Raw genomic sequence first — 16766 nt, 5'->3', positions numbered from 1 at the left:
GGGAAAAAAAACAAAAAAAAAAAACACAGCACACGGTGCACACAACAAAATGTGTCCTCTGCTTCTAACCATCGACAGCAGTGAGCAGCTAGAAAGGCGCCGGGGGAGCAATGCGTTGGGACTGTGCTAAATTGAGTCAATTTGCTATATCGCCTACCCCTATGTGGAGACACCTGGAGGATTTGAAGAATGTGCTGATTTAGTGATTACTTCGAATGTCCTCTCATCAGGGTGGACATGATGGTTCTGTTACCAGCGTATACTCCACTGAGGTCTTCACCTTGTCCTCCGATTCAGTCATTATCGGCATTTATCGGACGCCCTTATTCAGAGCGCCTTACAATCAGTAGTGACAGGGACAGTCCCCCTGGAGACACTCGGGGTTAAGTGTCTTGCTCAGGGGGGACAATGGTAGTAAGTGGGGTTTGAACCTGGTTCATACGTGTGAGTTTTACCCGCTAGACTACTAGCACCCTGGGCTTGGCAGGTCCAGTGTTCCTCAGCCGGACTTTTAATGCGGCGCAAGTAGACTGGAGCCCCTTCATCAGGCAGACGCTGGCATTTAATTAAGTCACGTCCGGGTCTCCGTCGCCAGATCGCCCGCTCGTTAGTAATTAATACGCTGACAGGACTGGAGGTCCACGCTGCCGCCTGAAGGATCCCCTCTCGCCCACGGCCCCCTTCTCCGCGTTTAATTACGCCGGTAAAAGTCCCATATATTTCCATCTGTCCGGCCATTACTCTTCCTGCAGCTCCCCTGCTTTGCTGGGGTTACAAGTAGAACCGGTTATGAGGCGTTTAGAAACAGGTGGGCTAATTTGTGGCAGAAGTTAAAATTTATTTTTTTCCTCCCTCCCTATTAACACGATTGGTTATTTATAACTCCGCAGGTTGGACATTTATTACTAGCAGTGGAAGGACTGGGCCAGCCAGCACGTGGTTTTGACTGAATCGGGTCAGAACGCTCGTATTTCTGAGCGGGGAAGCTTCGCGCTGCCGGTCAAATGTTTTTAGTTCTGCGTCGTCCTTCTCCAGTCCCTGATGAAGGTTAATCAATACCTGTGGAAGACAAGTCTCTTCTTCAGCAGACCCTAATCGTCCGCCTGGAAATCCGATTTGCTGTAGATTTTAATCTCAAGTGCTAATCTAGCCCACTGAATCGAATTAGAATGGTGAAGTGAAAGTGATTTAGTGGTCGCGTGAGATGCACCCAGTGCACACAGCGAAATGCGTCCTCTGCATTTAAGCAGTGGGCAGACACGAATTCGAACCTGGCAACCTTCTGATTACCGGGCCACCACTGCCCGTTAGGTCTCCAGATTAGGCTGCTGCTCTTATGTCTGGTGTGTATTTCCTCCCTCGCAGGTGCTGCTGATGGACTACCTGGACGTGCCGCACACCCGCAGCCCCGCCGAGACCTCTGCCCAGCTCACGTATGCCAATGCTGGCAGCGACTTTGGTGCGTTCTTCGCCAAGAAGAAGCCACTCCGACCCAAACAGCCACTGTTTAAGTAAGAATGTACAGAACCTACAGACTGCGTCAATTTGTATGTCTTCTCACCCTCAGAGCTGCACATTTTTAGAACACCACTTAACAATGGACATTTTAAATAATAACAGAATAATTCCATTTATGATTGTTAATTGGCAAGTCACACTTGTTAGTAGAGATATGTGAGAACGTGATTATTATTATGTTTTTTTTTTTTTATCGTAATAATGGCAAAATAAGCCCACATCTTCGGAAGCATCCTGCTTCTACCATTTAAGGCCACAGAACTGCAGCTGGTCCCTCACAGAATGCTACAATACTCTATATTAATATATTGATTATGGACTGACCTTGTTTCAAATAAGAGGCATGTTCCTTCTCACGCTGCCTTGTGACGAGGCTTAATGTGACTCTGAATACTGAATAATCTTTTCCAGTCAAAGTGAGCTTTATTGCCATCTCACCATATACAAGTACACAGAGTGATTCGCAGTGTGCAGAAGAAAAGGATAAATTGATATTTGGTGTTTGTCTTGTTAATCATGAAATTGTTCCTGAATTGATAGTCATCAGGCGTAATACATATTCTGGCGTAAAATCCTAGTCTCTGGAATGGCTGCGGACCACTGCAGACTAGCTGCTTTTACTTTCTAATCAGGATCAGAGTCACTCATCCAGCCCACACTCTGGCTCGAGTCTCGCAGCCCGGCAGCGCACCGCTGTGTGTTTTTCGCTGCTATTGTGTAGAACGCTCCATGCACCGTCTGACCCGGGTACGACTTAATTAAATGCCATTTATCTGAAAATCGCAAAATATGAGACGCTTCCAGTAAACAACCTTCTTGTAATTCGTTCTGAAGAACAGGCAGGAAAACAAGGGCACCGTGAAGCTGTTCAGACGAGGGGATTTATAATGTTCTGGAGATCAGGACTGGGTGAACTGTGTGCGGTTCTGTCTGTGCTGCCGATATCAACGGCAGCCGCTTCAGTGTCAGCCTTAGATTGGTTCCATGGAAACGGATCGGTTTTAATCTTCGCTCTTTTGATCCCTTATTAAGGCAATTATCGATTGAAACTGAACGTTTCGTTAGGATGGGTTTACTGGAGCATTTTTTTGGCTCTGAAGATGACTATTATGATGATGATGGTGATGATGATTATGATGATGTCCCTCCGCAGGTTTGAATCCTCCTCCCACGCAATCAGCATGAGCGCGTACCTGCGGGAGCAGCGGCGGGAACTGTACAGCCGCAGCGGGGAGCTGCAGGGTGAGTGAGGAGGGGGCGGAGCCTGCCTGAGGGCGGAGAGGGCGGGGCCAAAGGGCTCTTTATAAAGTATCCCAGGCAGAACACAGACTTTTCATGTTACATGTACACACTCGCAAATATCACAGTTACGTACATCAACACACACACACACACACAATCACACCATCAAAAGCTCTCATATTTACTGATGTTTGGCGGGGGCAGCTCCGTAGAGAGCATCTTGAACTCCTCTGTTATTTCTTCATTTTCTCCCTCCCCTCCCTCTCTTTTACTCCACAGTGACCTTGTGGTTTCAATCAGCGCTGCCGCTGTGTGGCGATTTCAGCTCTCCTGTTATTTATTTATTTATTTATTTAGTCCCTCTGAGACTCTGAGAGGAATGATGGAGATGGTGGAGGAGGGCGGGAGTGAAGGAGAACTTCGTGCAGCCTGTTGTTATGGACCGGGTATATTTTAGTGCACGGGTGGAGGTTAGTGAAGGTCTCTCCGTTGCAGCGAGCGCCTCCGGGAGATTCATTTCGGAGCTTCTCTCGCGCTTCGCGGCCACGATTTCGCTTGATACGGGACGCCAGTCATCGCAGACCTGGCCTGCGCACGAATGCTGAGAGTGAAATGTTCTGATTTTAACATGAGATATAACGGAAAATGGTCTTCAAACAGTGAGAGAGGGAAATATTTGGATGGTTGAATGCCTGGCAGCGTTGAAAAGAGATGAGATTTCCTCTTTTCATTTGGGCTGTCACAATGCCCGGCTCCGTCTGTAGTCTTCGGGGTGAATGGCGGGCAGCAGACTGAAGGAACAAAATCGTTTAAGGGGAGCAGTACATCTGGCAGGATGGAGCGCGGCGGGCGGAAAGTCATTGTTTTCATTATGGCCATTCACCGACTTCTGTAAAAGTAAATTAGAAATATGAAAATGCGAGAGTGTCGGGGACGGTGTGCCCCGCCCATGCAGAAGGCGGCAGCGCGGATAATAGGTTGGTCTGGCTGAGATATCGTGAAATGAAATGCCTGCAGGTCTCTCCGCACGCGTCTGGTCAGTTCCACCTCACGCTTCCGTTCGGCGCACCTGATTGGACGTCACTGTCTTTGTTTTTGCTTGTTGTTAGTCGCCAAACTCCGCTGTCAACTTGCTGAGAAACTCCCCGTTAGGGATTAAAGACCAAGTTTCTGTTCCCATGGCAACCATTTAAAATGAATATATCAGTTGAACACACATATTTAGTTTTTGTCGTCTCCTTTCAGCGTCTCTCTTTGGGGGTCGCCACAGCGGATCAGCCGTTGTGGTTGTCCGCACAACAATTTGGCAAAAGATTTACGCCGGATGTCCTTCCTCACACAAACCTCCCCAATTACTTGGGCTGGGGACAGTCACCAAGAAATACACTGTCACATGCATCCCCCAGTTTATTATTTTTTTATTAATATTAAACTTTCTAAATCTGTGAATTTACTGGAACGAAATAAAAACATTTATAACCAACAGGCCTTTATTTATATAGTCTGATATACAGTAGAGGCCAAAAGTTTGGACACACCTTCTCATTCAATGTGTTTTCTTTATTTTCATGACCATTTATGTTGGTAGATTCTCACTGAAGGCATCAAAACTATGAATGAACTCCACATGTGGAGTTATGTACTTAACAAAAAGTGGAGACCTGACCTCCACAGTCACCGGACCTGAACCCAGTCCAGATGGTTTGGGGTGAGCTGGACCAACAAGTGCTAAACACCTCTGGGAACTCCTTCAAGACTGTTGGAGAAGCATTTCAGGTGACGACCTCTTGAAGCTCATCGAGAGAATGCCAAGAGTGTGCAAAGCAGTAATCAGAGCAAAGAAACTAGAAAATGAAACATGTTTTTTTGTTAAGTACATAACTCCACGTGTCCATTCATAGTTTTGATGCCTTCAGTGAGAATCTACCAACGTAAATGGTCATGAAAATAATGAAAACACGTTGAATGAGAGGGTGTGTCCAAACTTTTGGCCTGTATATAGTATATATTATATATATACACTTTTTCAGTACACACTCGAGTATGTATATTTTGAGAATATTAAAATGACTGTCTGAAATGCGTGTGTGTACAACATACACAGACACACACCTTCAGTAGTGTAATTAGTGAACTGTCCAGCCATCGCAGATGAGCTGGACGGAGGACTTTGCGCCTCTCGTTTGGGCAACATGCCTGATTGTGGTTATGATTCTGATGATGGTGATTTGTATTTGTCATATCTTATGGACCCACGTACCAGACGCCGGTTCCGCGCCGCGCAGCGTTTACGCGTCTTCAGTGGGAGTACCGCGGGAATCTGCTCTCTCCGGCCTGGAAAGGCTCCAAATTGAGTTTTACTTCACGCGCAGAAGTGAGGACAAAAGAATGGCAATCTGGTATTAGCCATCTTGTTTATGCATAATGGTGTTGTTCCCCGCGGAGCACGGCGCCGGCGTACGCGGTGAGTGACTGGTGCGCCGGAGCGCAGGGCTGCTTCCTGTCAGCCTGATTTGTAGAGCACAATGGGGAGGGAAAGGTGCAAATGGAAAAATGTCTCCCCGTGTGTGTGTGTGTGTGTGTGTGTGTGTGGGGTGACGGTTCTTTAATAGAAATCTCTGGCCAGAACGTTTGCAGAATTGCGACATTCCTGTGACTCCCGCTGTTCGGGATGTCGTACATTTCATCACTACAAGGTCCATAAGAAGCGGCGCTTTCGGCGGCTCGCCGGGGTAACGAGGTGAGAGGCCGTCAGTCCTCGGCCCCGCCCCTAAAAGTAGAAATTAAGTCCAGGAACTCATCACGCTCACGTTTTCTGTTATTATATTTCCCCCTCTGTGGTGCTGCTCTGATTGGTCCATGTGATCTGTTGTCTGATGTAAGGCATGGGCTCATCTCTGCCGCTGGAGACTCTTTACAATCACGTCGGGGTCATGCTGAGAAAACAAGGTGGCGGGAGGGCCGCGCCCGGCCGTGATTGGCTGCTGCTGATTGTGGGTGAAGGACACACAATCAGTGTCTGTCTGTCTGTCTGAAGATGAAGAGAGGAGATGGAGGGAGGAGGACTGGTCTGGGATACAATGGCCACTGATTGGCTGTGAAGCATCATCCTACCGCCCACCAACACACACACACACACCTGCACAAAAAGGCTGGTGTGTCTGTCTCCTGTGTGTGTGCTGCTAATGAGAGTCTGTAATTTGTGTCTTCTGCCGTAGTGTGTGTGGAACAGGAGAAGATGGAGCTCGGTGATGAATTGCTCTTGTTGAGTTGTTAACTGGACTTGATGAAGTTAAAAGTGACTGACTGGAAGCTGATTGTTTTTCATTTATTTGTTATTAGGAACTTTATTGCTTTTCTTATCATTTTAGAAACATCAGCCTGAAGAAGATAGCATCTCTCCAGACGACCAGCAGCTTCTACATGCATGTTTCTCTACCTAAACGGTGCTGGTGGAAAAAGTAAAGCCTGAAGAACCCCAGAACGAGGTGTTGCTGAAAGGTTTAACAGGGCAAGCGGAGTCTTGTTCTTTGTGGAATGTGTAGAGATGTGTAGTAAACGTGTTGTAACAACGCCATGTTGCTGTAACCAGGACCACTCTGTGCTGTCTCAGCATTTCTCTACTCTTCTCACTCGCTGTTCACTTCCTTTTGTGATTGCAGCACACTCACGGACAGCAGCAGCGTGTGACAGGTTATTAGATGCACTTGGAACATGTTGGCATTTCTATTCCATTTTGAGACGAATGTAGCAAAGCATGAAGTGAAGAACCCACACACTCCAGCAACAGTGGTGCAGTGGGATCAGAAACGAAAATGGCAAAAATGTCTCGCTGTATAATGTTTTTATGATCTGGTTCTAGTTTTCCCATGTGGTTTGAGTAATGTTTCTGTTTTGTTCTTGTCTGGCATGGGTTAGTCTGTGGTTCTGGAAACATTCTTGTCTGGTTTTGGTTAGTTTGTGGTTCTGGAAACGTTCTTGTCTGGTTTTGGTTAGTTTGTGGTTCTGGAAACGTTCTTGTCTGGTTTTGGTTAGTTTGTGGCTAGGGGAACGTTCTTGTCTGGTTTTGGTTAGTTTGTGGCTAGGGGAACGTTCTTGTCTGGTTTTGGTTAGTTTGTGGCTAGGGGAACGTTCTTGTCTGGATTTTGTTAGTTTGTGGTTCTGGAAACGTTCTTGTGTGGTTTTGGTTAGTTTGTGGCTAGGGGAACGTTCTTGTCTGGTTTTGGTTAGTTTGTGGCTAGGGGAACGTTCTTGTCTGGATTGGGTTAGTTTGTGGCTAGGGAAACGTTCTTGTCTGGTTTTGGTTAGTTTGTGGCTAGGGGAACGTTCTTGTCTGGTTTTGGTTAGTTTGTGGCTAGGGGAACGTTCTTGTCTGGATTGGGTTAGTTTGTGGCTAGGGGAACGTTCTTGTCTGGTTTTTGTTAGTTTGTGGCTAGGGGAACGTTCTTGTCTGGTTTTTGTTAGTTTGTGGCTAGGGGAACGTTCTTGTCTGGTTTTTGTTAGTTTGTGGCTAGGGGAACGTTCTTGTCTGGTTTTGGTTAGTTTGTGGCTAGGGGAACGTTCTTGTCTGGATTTTGTTAGTTTGTGGTTCTGGAAACGTTCTTGTGTGGTTTTGGTTAGTTTGTGGCTACAGAAACGTTCTTGTTTCTGTAGTTTGTGGCTAGGGGAACGTTCTTGTCTGGTTTTTGTTAGTTTGTGGCTAGGGGAACGTTCTTGTCTGGATTTTGTTCGTTTGTGGCTAGGGGAACGTTCTTGTCTGGTTTTTGTTAGTTTGTGGCTAGGGGAACGTTCTTGTCTGGTTTTGGTTAGTTTGTGGCTAGGGGAACGTTCTTGTCTGGATTTTGTTAGTTTGTGGTTCTGGAAACGTTCTTGTGTGGTTTTGGTTAGTTTGTGGCTACAGAAACGTTCTTGTTTCTGTAGTTTGTGGCTAGGGGAACGTTCTTGTCTGGTTTTTGTTAGTTTGTGGCTAGGGGAACGTTCTTGTCTGGATTTTGTTCGTTTGTGGCTAGGGGAACGTTCTTGTCTGGATTTTTTTAGTTTGTGGCTAGGGGAACGTTCTTGTTTCTGTAGTTTGTGGTTAGGGGAACGTTCTTGTCTGGATTTTGTTAGTTTGTGGCTAGGGGAACGTTCTTGTCTGTTTTTTGTTAGTTTGTGGCTAGGGGAACGTTCTTGTTTCTGTAGTTTGTGGCTAGGGGAACGTTCTTGTCTGGATTTTGTTAGTTTGTGGCTAGGGGAACGTTCTTGTTTCTGTAGTTTGTGGCTAGGGGAACGTTCTTGTCTGGATTTTGTTAGTTTGTGGCTAGGGGAACGTTCTTGTCTGGTTTTTGTTAGTTTGTTGCTAGGGGAACGTTCTTGTCTGGTTTCGGTTAGATATGAACTGTGCTTTAACTGGTCTGGAAGCAGAAGCCTTAACTTCAAAATATGCAAGGCTTTACTCCAAAATACATCTAGTGACAAATATCAGCAACCAAATTAGTCTGCAACAATTTTTACTGTCATCTTTTTGTTGATTATTTGTTTCACCACTAACTGACAGTATACAAACACACTCTTTTATCTACCGTCCACCAGGGAGAAGCTCATTTTAACTCATCAGATTTTCATTCTTCCTGCTGTTTATATGCTGTGAGACAGAACATCAACTCAAATTAAAGCCATGAAAACGCTCCTCTAATCACAGTTTTTTCCTCTAAAAATGCTGTTTAAACGACTACTAAAGGTTAGTCAATATTTCATTTTTTTTTTTATTACCTCTGAAGATATTTTTTTAACGGTCCACTGATGCATATAATGATAGTTTTTAAAGGACATGCACAAGTACACACATACTGACACCCTTAATAATTAATCATATCCACATTTATTTATTTATCTGGTATCACCACCGCTTGGCGTCGACACTCTCCCTGTCAGCCGGTGCCATCAGAGCTGATGCGGCAATATTGTCTCTTCAAATTAATTTTAATAATAGAAGCAGCTCATTAGGAGCCAATCAGACAGGAAGACCTGGCAGTGGAATTATAACCAGCGCCGCAGCAAGTTCATGAATTATTGAATCGTCCAATCTTATTACAGCGCCAGGCCTGTGCACCCTGCTTTGTGCTCTCTCTCTCTCTCTCTCACACACACACACACACACACACACACCTGTTGACCTTTTGTTAATCACCGATGTAGGGTTTTAGCTCTTTCTGTCTGAGACCAGCAAAAAATATTCTACTTACCTGCAAACATGGAGATGCTTTACACTAAATACACACTTAGATCTACAGGGTGGGCCATTTATATGGATACACCTTAATAAAATGGGAATGGTCGGTGACATTGAACACATTTTGTAAGTGGTCAGAAACTTGTAAATAACTCATGAAAGAATAAAGTTACGTTAACACTGTTTTTCTTGTGAAATTACCAATAAATTTGATGTCACATGACCCTCTTCCTATTGAAAAAACAAAAGTTGGATCCAAGATGGCCGACTTCAAAAGGGCCACTATGGTCACATTTACATTACATTTACATTTATGGCATTTATCAGACGCCCTTATCCAGAGTGACTTACAATCAGTAGTTACAGGGACAGTCCCCCTGGAGCAACTTAAGGTCAAGTGTCTTGTGTCAAGTGCCCCCTCACATATACTAATGTGCCACAAACGGGACATTAATATCACCAACCATTCCCATTTTATTAAGGTGTATCCATATAAATGGCCCACCCTGTACATGCACGCATGCACCTACACACACACACACACACACACACATCATTCTAGGCAGCTGAAGTAGTGATCACATGATTTCTGTACAGGTACCTGTTGGGGGGGGGGATAAGATATTTCTTGCTTTGAGACATTTGACCTCTGACCCTCAGTCTGTACAGATGTATTGCTGTTGTTTCCATGTGGACATCGCCCAGGTTCTCTGTGTAAATATACAGGTGTGTGTCTGTCTGAGGCGCAGTGGGTCTTAATGTGTGTTGCGGCGGTCCAGGGTGTTTGAAGAGACGACTGTCCCCCCCCCGAGGACGCAGAAACCCATTACGGCGCCGCTTTGATCGGGTCGACGTTGACCTTTCGGATTACGCTGACAGGGTGCCAATAACCCTGACACTCATTGTAAATGAGGGATTATGGGTGCGCTTGCAGTGTTTGTACAGCGCTCTGTGTATTCTGCTGCGTAAACCCCCTCCCGGCACACACACGCACACACAGGTCCGCAGAGAGACGCAGCTGTTCCCGGAGGCTCCGCACGTCCTCCTTTCTTCCCCTGGACCCGCCGAGTTCAATGCGCCGAGGATCAAGCCGTTTCTAATCAGAGGCGGGGGACTGTGGATAATGCAATTTCACTAAGTCACTGCCCGGCTTGATTGGATGGCAGGCGGGCGGTGGGTGCGGCCCAATGCATGGTGGGATGCAGGTGTCGTCTCCACCCCCACCCTTACGCCCTTCCTGGCTGCGTAATCCGGGATAAGACCCACAGCGGGGGGAAATGTCGGGCACAAGCAGGGAGTTGTGAACTAACAAAAAAAACATGCAAACACTCACACACTCTTGCTTTTGTCACACTTTCAAAATCTGGCAGAAGGCGGGAGCTTCTTCCGCTTGCAAATCGGGGGATTAATATTAATGAGCCTCATTTGAATATTAATGGTGTGTGTGTGTGTGTGTGTGTCTCTGTGGCTTTTACTGTCTGAGATTGGCACAGATCAGGGAAATCTGCCGGCCTCTAATCCAGTCGCCTCATGACTGGCGCGTCATTGCAGATGAGCTTCCTCGTCCCCCCTCCCCTCGAGTCCTCGTCCTCTCGCTCTCCCTCGGCCCTCTTCTCGGGGAGTGCGGTCGCAGCTTTGTTTTGGAGTCGTAATTGAGTCTTAATTGAATTGGCAGTGAGGAATGCAGAGTGAGTAGGAGGAGGAGAGGAAATTGGACGTGGGCTCTGTTTCCGCTCAGCGACGAGAAACGTTTCCATGAGAAAGGAATTTGACGGGGGGGGGGGGCGAAGCTGCAACATTGCGGCCTAAAAGCTTCTCTGTGCTTCCATGAATGAGATCCTCTTCTTTTCAGAGGAGATTTGCTTGTGTCTGAAGGGCCTGTGGCGGCGTCTTCATCAGAGTCAGGCCGATGCGGTGAAGGAGAGGCAGGTTAACCCCTTACCTGCTGACCACTGGGGGGGGGGGGGGAGAGTCTAGTCTTTGGTCTTTTCAAGGTTTTTCATGTCACTCTTGCGCACCAGGAGCTTTGTGCTCTGCTCGTGGATCTTGGTGGCCTAGCGGGGCAGTGGTGGACTAGCGGCCCCATAATCAGAAGGTTGCCGGTTCGAATCCCGATCCTGTCATGGCCGCCCACTGCTCACCAATGGTGATGGGTTAAATGCAGAGGACAAATTTCACTGTGTGCACCGTGTGCTGTGCTGCTGTGTATCACAAGAGACAATCACTTACACTTATTCCTCCTGGGTGGCCTGCATAAGCGTGTGAATCTGATTGTGGGAAGGTTCCTCTACTTTTTTTTTTTTTTTTTTTTGGTTTCTTTCTTTTTTGGGTTCCCGTCGAGCGAAAGGCCAGAAGATTGTTCCCTGCGAATCCGGCGTGCTTCCTGTCTGGAAGCTTTAGTAATACATGACTGCGTCATGTACTTCAAAAACGGCGCCGATGGGTCGTCCCTCCTCTCTCTCCCTCCCTCGCTCCCTCTGTTCCCGGAATGAAAGGTGGACGTCTCGGCGCCCAGGAGAACTGCAGCGGCTCAGGCTCCTGTGAAATTTTAATGAATAACATTGTCACGGTGCCGCGGCGGCGGCTGGAGACGCTGTTTATTTCGCCGGCCCGCTGGGGCGTGTGCACCAGCTGCCATTTGGGGATCCTGTTATTGACGGCGCCGCGATCCCGCCGCCTGTCAATTATATTGATTACTTCAGGATGGCTGGAGGTAATAAGGGGCCGACGGCGGAGCGGGTGTGGCTGGGAGAGTCGCACCGTTGTCATTTCCTTATTAACCCCCGTTAGCGAGGGGTCCACCCGCGAACGTGCGCGGGGGCTAATTCAGATCCCGCTAATCAGATGAGGTCGTTTTCCCAGGGAACGGTTACGGTCAGATGTGGTCTGATGTGCGGAGATGCACACACAAATACAGACGGATACACTCCTCACGAAGCCCCACGGGGGGGAGCGGGTGCAACGTGGGTTCACTTGGAATCCGGGGCTCAGCATGGCAGTGGTTTGCTTCCTACCTTGATGAGCGATCTTACCAAGTGACTTGGAAAGGATCCACCTCTACCTCACGTAGACTCTCCACTGGTGTCCCTCAAGGTCCGTGCTAGGTCCTCTCCTTTTCTCCCTCTACACGAGATCACTTGGTGAGGTCATTTCCTCACATGGATTATCCTACCACTGCTATGCTGACGACACACAACTCCTCTTCTCCTTTCCTCCCTCTGACCTACATGCTGCTTCCAAAATCTCTGCATGTCTAACCGACATCTCGTCTTGGATGGCTGCCCATCACCTCCAACTAAATCCCACCAAAACTGAACTAATATTCATTCCAGCAGATTCTTCACCACATCAGGATGTGAACCGGAATTGATCTCTTCATCGATGGTAACTTGAGTGCACATTGTAAGTCGCTCTGGATAAGGGCGTCTGCCAAATGCCGTAAATGTAAATGTTCACTCCTTACCAGTCTGGTTTCATCAAATGATATTTAGTCATTGAAGCATAGCTATGTGCAAAAGTCACCAATACACACCAGACATAACAAAACCAAAACTGATCAAATATTGTGTTTATTGCAGTTAATTTCCTTATTTTTATTTAAATCAATGATATGACGTTCTCAACCTCTAGACTTTTGCATGTAGGAGTTAGAAAGTGAAAGTGAAGTGATTGTCACTTGTGATACACAGCAGCACAGCACACAGTGCACACAGTGAAATTTGTCCTCTGCATTTAACCCATCACCCTGAGTGAGCAGTGGGCAGCCATGACAGGCGCCCGAGGAGCAGGGGACTGTGCTTTGCACAGTGGCACCTGGTTGGATCGGGATTTGAACCGGCTGATTACGGGGCCGCTTCCTTAACCACTAGGCCACCACTGCCCTGTGCCCTATAGCACATCTTTACATGTCAACATGAACATGTTCTGATAGTCCCTACCTGAACTATTTCACCGTTACAGTTAGAAAACCGCAATGCAAATGTAGGCGCACATGGAAAAGGAAAATATGTGGGTGCCGAAACACACCGTCCTTGACCTTTTCTGATTTCTGTTTTGTTGTTTGTGTTATTCTGGGCCTCATTAATGCAGCTCACGTTTCAGCGGATTCTAGGTGGGAACAGAAGAGAGGTTAAAGCCAGACTCTGCCTCGTTTGTCACTACGTGAACCTTCGCTCTTCCAGTCCACAATATTTCATCTTGTATTTACCCAAGACTCCCGTGTGTGTGTGTGTGTGTGTGTGTGTGTGTTCTGTGTTCTGTGTTGACTGTGGTCCGACCAGTAATGTGGCTGTAATGGTCTCACTAGGGAGATGTGTGAGTTTAAGGGATCACAGTGAACTTTGACCTGGACTTTTTTTTTTTTTTGACGTGTGTGGTTTTCTTTTTGTCTCTGTCAGGCGGGGCTGATGATAACCTGATCGAGGGAGGAGAGACCAAGTTTCTGTGTAAACCTGGAGCACGGAACATCACAGTGATCTTCCACCCCCTGTTGAGGTACGTTTTGGCCATGGCTTGCCGCCATGTTGGCTTTTTAAATGCAGCAGAGCTCCTGGCAAACTGCATTCTGACGGAATGACCCGAAACGCTCGGCTTAGCTCGTGTTATATTAAATTTTCTCATTGTATCTGGTCATTGGCCTGGCCTGCAAATGCCTTGTCATATTACCGGAGCATTATGGAAAAGAGGGTCCGTCAGCCCGAGTCGTGACTTGACTCTGAGAACAGTCACGTTGCTGGCGAAATTCAATCGGAAAGCACGTTCATTTCCCTCCAATCCAGGATGGCCAGACCTTTCCAGTCCGAAATGGAAGGGGGATGTGATGCTTCATGCCCTGTGTTCATTTCCTCTTTACGGACAATGCTGTTAATGATGGCAATACACATCATGGCTGCGGTCTATGTAGTCATTTTTCCTCTATTTCAGAATAGAAATCCCATAAGGCTTCCATGAATCCAATTTTGAAAGCATTGTAATTAGATTGACCTTCTGCGGCATGATGCATCACTGAAATGTCCATTAGCCACTAATATTTTTCCTTTAACATTAAGCCATTTAGGGCCTTTCTCACAAATGCGCGCTTGCGTGTGCATTTGACCTTGGATTTGTGTACAGGGCTCAGCGGCCTTGTGGGGGTCCAGACTGCAGCAATGAGGGGAGTCTTCGTGCCCTCAATCAATACTTTCACTTTCCCGCTCTCCTACTTTCCTGTGAGAGTTATAATTTGGCTTAATAAGAGGCCGTCAGAGTGAGAGTACTGTCCTCTAACCCATCTTTGTCGGTTTCCAGCCTTTTGCTGCCGTCTTTGTCTATTACCTCCTTTTAAGGTTGCAAAACTCACAAGATATCAGCCCTTAGTTGTGGCTCTCAGACATACCTGTTGCTGTTCACTTCACTTTGGGCTTTTGTTCTTAATAAACAAGTTAAAATATTGAATTAGACATTGAGTTGATTTGTGGTGATTTATTGAACTGAATCATGATGAATTGAATCATTTGCATTTGGACGGAATTGCCCCGAATTGACCAGGACCTGAGGAACATCTGCCGTAACGTCTGTCTGAAATGTAATTCCTCCGGTCCGTTTTTTTCGTGCACGACTTCTCCTCTCGCGGTTGAAAGTCGCCCTTCATGAATCAGCGTGATTGACAGCGGCGGGAGACGTCGCCGCTCCCCGGCGTGGCCGCGGCAGCGCGAGCTGCTAAACAAATGAACGCACGGGCAACAAACTGGCGGCTCACCTCCTTTCGCGTGTCGCCGGTAATGGTCGGTATCAATCATGCGAAAGTGCCTGTTGTTCGGGGGCCTCGCCCTTGGCTGCGATTCGAGGGCCTTGGCGTCCCGCGGCACCGCCGGCAGATGTTGCTGTCGCCCTGGCCGACTGCCGTTTGCCCGTGATTGACGCAGCCCTGGGCCGAATCCGAACGAACGGGATTGACGCTCTTTCCCGATCATTGGCGGCCGTCTATATAATCAATACGTGCGCGTGAGCGCCGCGCTTGATGGATGGCGGCTCGTATATCCGAGCGTTTGACGCCCGAACGCCTTCCAGAGTATCGGATCTCGGCCTGAGGATCGATAGCGGCGCTTTACGGCGGCCGGTGTTTTCATTGTGCGCGGTGTCGTTTTTATGGAAGGCGACGGGGATCTATACTAAAGAGCTGCTGCCGATCGATCGGTTTGAAAGCCGAGCTCTCTCGCCACTGTTTTATTGAAGCGGGGGGGGAGATCCGTTTGAATATTCCTGCAACAGGGTTTGCTTTTCCTGCGCCGGCCCGGCGGCGGCTGCTTGCGCTTCCCGAGCGGGCGGCAGGCAATTTAGTTTGACTTGTGGGGCATCTCGCTGACATTTGAGTGGTATTTAAACCGTCCTGCCCTGACAGAGGTTGGCATTTTGAGGAGGGATGACTTGCGGGCCGCGCTGTAATCTCTCCCCGCGCCGCTGATTAACGCTAGTGCCGGGCGATCAAACCCTGGCGAGGGAGCAAGCGATCTGGGTGACGGAGGCCTGGATCGGGTGCCTGAGGGGTGGTAGGGTGGGCTGGGATGGATATGTGAATATCTCCAGTGGGTTGGTGACACAGTGGGCATCACCTGTATTGGCCAGAATTGGTTGAAGCACATCGGTAGACCGATTAATCTAATGGGGCCATCGGTGGCCTAGCGGTTAAGGAAGCGGCCCCGCAATCAGAAGGTTGCCGGTTCGAATCCCGACCCGCCAAGCTGCCACTGAGCAAAGCACCGTCCCCACACACTGCTCCCCGGGCGCCTGTCATAGAGCCCACTGGTCACTCAGGGTGATGGGTTAAATGCAGAGGACAAATTTCACTGTGTGAACTGTGTGCTGTGCCGCTGATAATCACAATGACTATCACTTCACTTTAATCTGGCCAAAGTCCAGGATAGACCAGGTGTTTGCAACCCACAGCTCCCTGTGGTTTGAGAAAATGAATATTTAAGTCTTTTTTTTTTTTTTTTTTTTAAATTGTAGTTAAAAATTTCAAGATTTATTGTGATCTTTGTTTTTTGCTCACATTAGGCATCATAAATGCCCTGTATGTATATATGCCCGCCACCCGCCTGGACACCCAACCAAAGCTGTTAATCAGCTTGTTAAATGAACGTCCGTCCCGTTTCAAAATCTGACGCCTCTTGGGTTAGAGAACAGTTGTTTTGTAATATTTTGTGTTTAATGATTTGCATATGTTGAATTTTACTTGATAAGAGAGTTGTGTAGAGTTATCGTAGCACCGCTAAGTCAGGGTGACCAGATCACCTCTTTTACCCAAATATGTCTGGCCAGGTTTTTTTTTTTTTTTTTTTAATACACCCCTCTTGGTGATTTATACATTCGTCAAGTCATCGGCTTCTACACGCATATTCACAATAGTAAAAACAAACACATCCACACATGTCAGCACACAATCAGCACAAAAAAGGAGTTTTTCTTTTCTTTTTTTTTTTAACCCAGCATAAGTGTAAAAAATATTTATATGCAGTGTTCTCTTCATTTCATATGTAATAAACAGGGATTTGCGGCTTTTCTCTTTTGTGGTGGCCAGGTCCAAATGACCCTTTGAGTGATAAAGGTTAGAACTAGTCGACTGGTGAACTGCTCTCTAAACATCATGCTCACCTAAAGATCAGGGTATTCATGTGTCTAACCGAACCCTGGCGTGACCAGGCCTGGTCTATTCTGCTCCTTTCCCATCCATGTCACACTCTGGAAGAAAAACATGGCGCTGGATCAAAGAGGATTTTCTTTTTGATGCTCCAGGTGCTGTTGGACACATTTTTTC

At 47.3% G+C, this 16766-nt stretch overlaps 1 protein-coding gene across 1 annotated transcript in view; it reads left to right on the top strand.

The window, feature by feature from the left end:
• Positions 1 to 16766, top strand: part of exoc4 (exocyst complex component 4) — a 74395-nt gene that overhangs the window by 18263 nt on the left and 39366 nt on the right. Inside the window, exons 8-10 of the mRNA XM_028955174.1 lie at positions 1366 to 1511; positions 2672 to 2760; positions 13369 to 13465. Of these exons, the coding sequence (XP_028811007.1) occupies positions 1366 to 1511; positions 2672 to 2760; positions 13369 to 13465 (332 nt within the window). The remainder of the gene's footprint in view (positions 1 to 1365; positions 1512 to 2671; positions 2761 to 13368; positions 13466 to 16766) is intronic.

Source organism: Denticeps clupeoides, chromosome 15, assembly GCF_900700375.1.
Source record: "Denticeps clupeoides chromosome 15, fDenClu1.1, whole genome shotgun sequence".
Taxonomy (NCBI): domain Eukaryota; kingdom Metazoa; phylum Chordata; class Actinopteri; order Clupeiformes; family Denticipitidae; genus Denticeps; species Denticeps clupeoides.
Note: the sequence above shows the minus strand (reverse complement) of the source record. Positions and strands in the feature narration are given on the sequence as shown.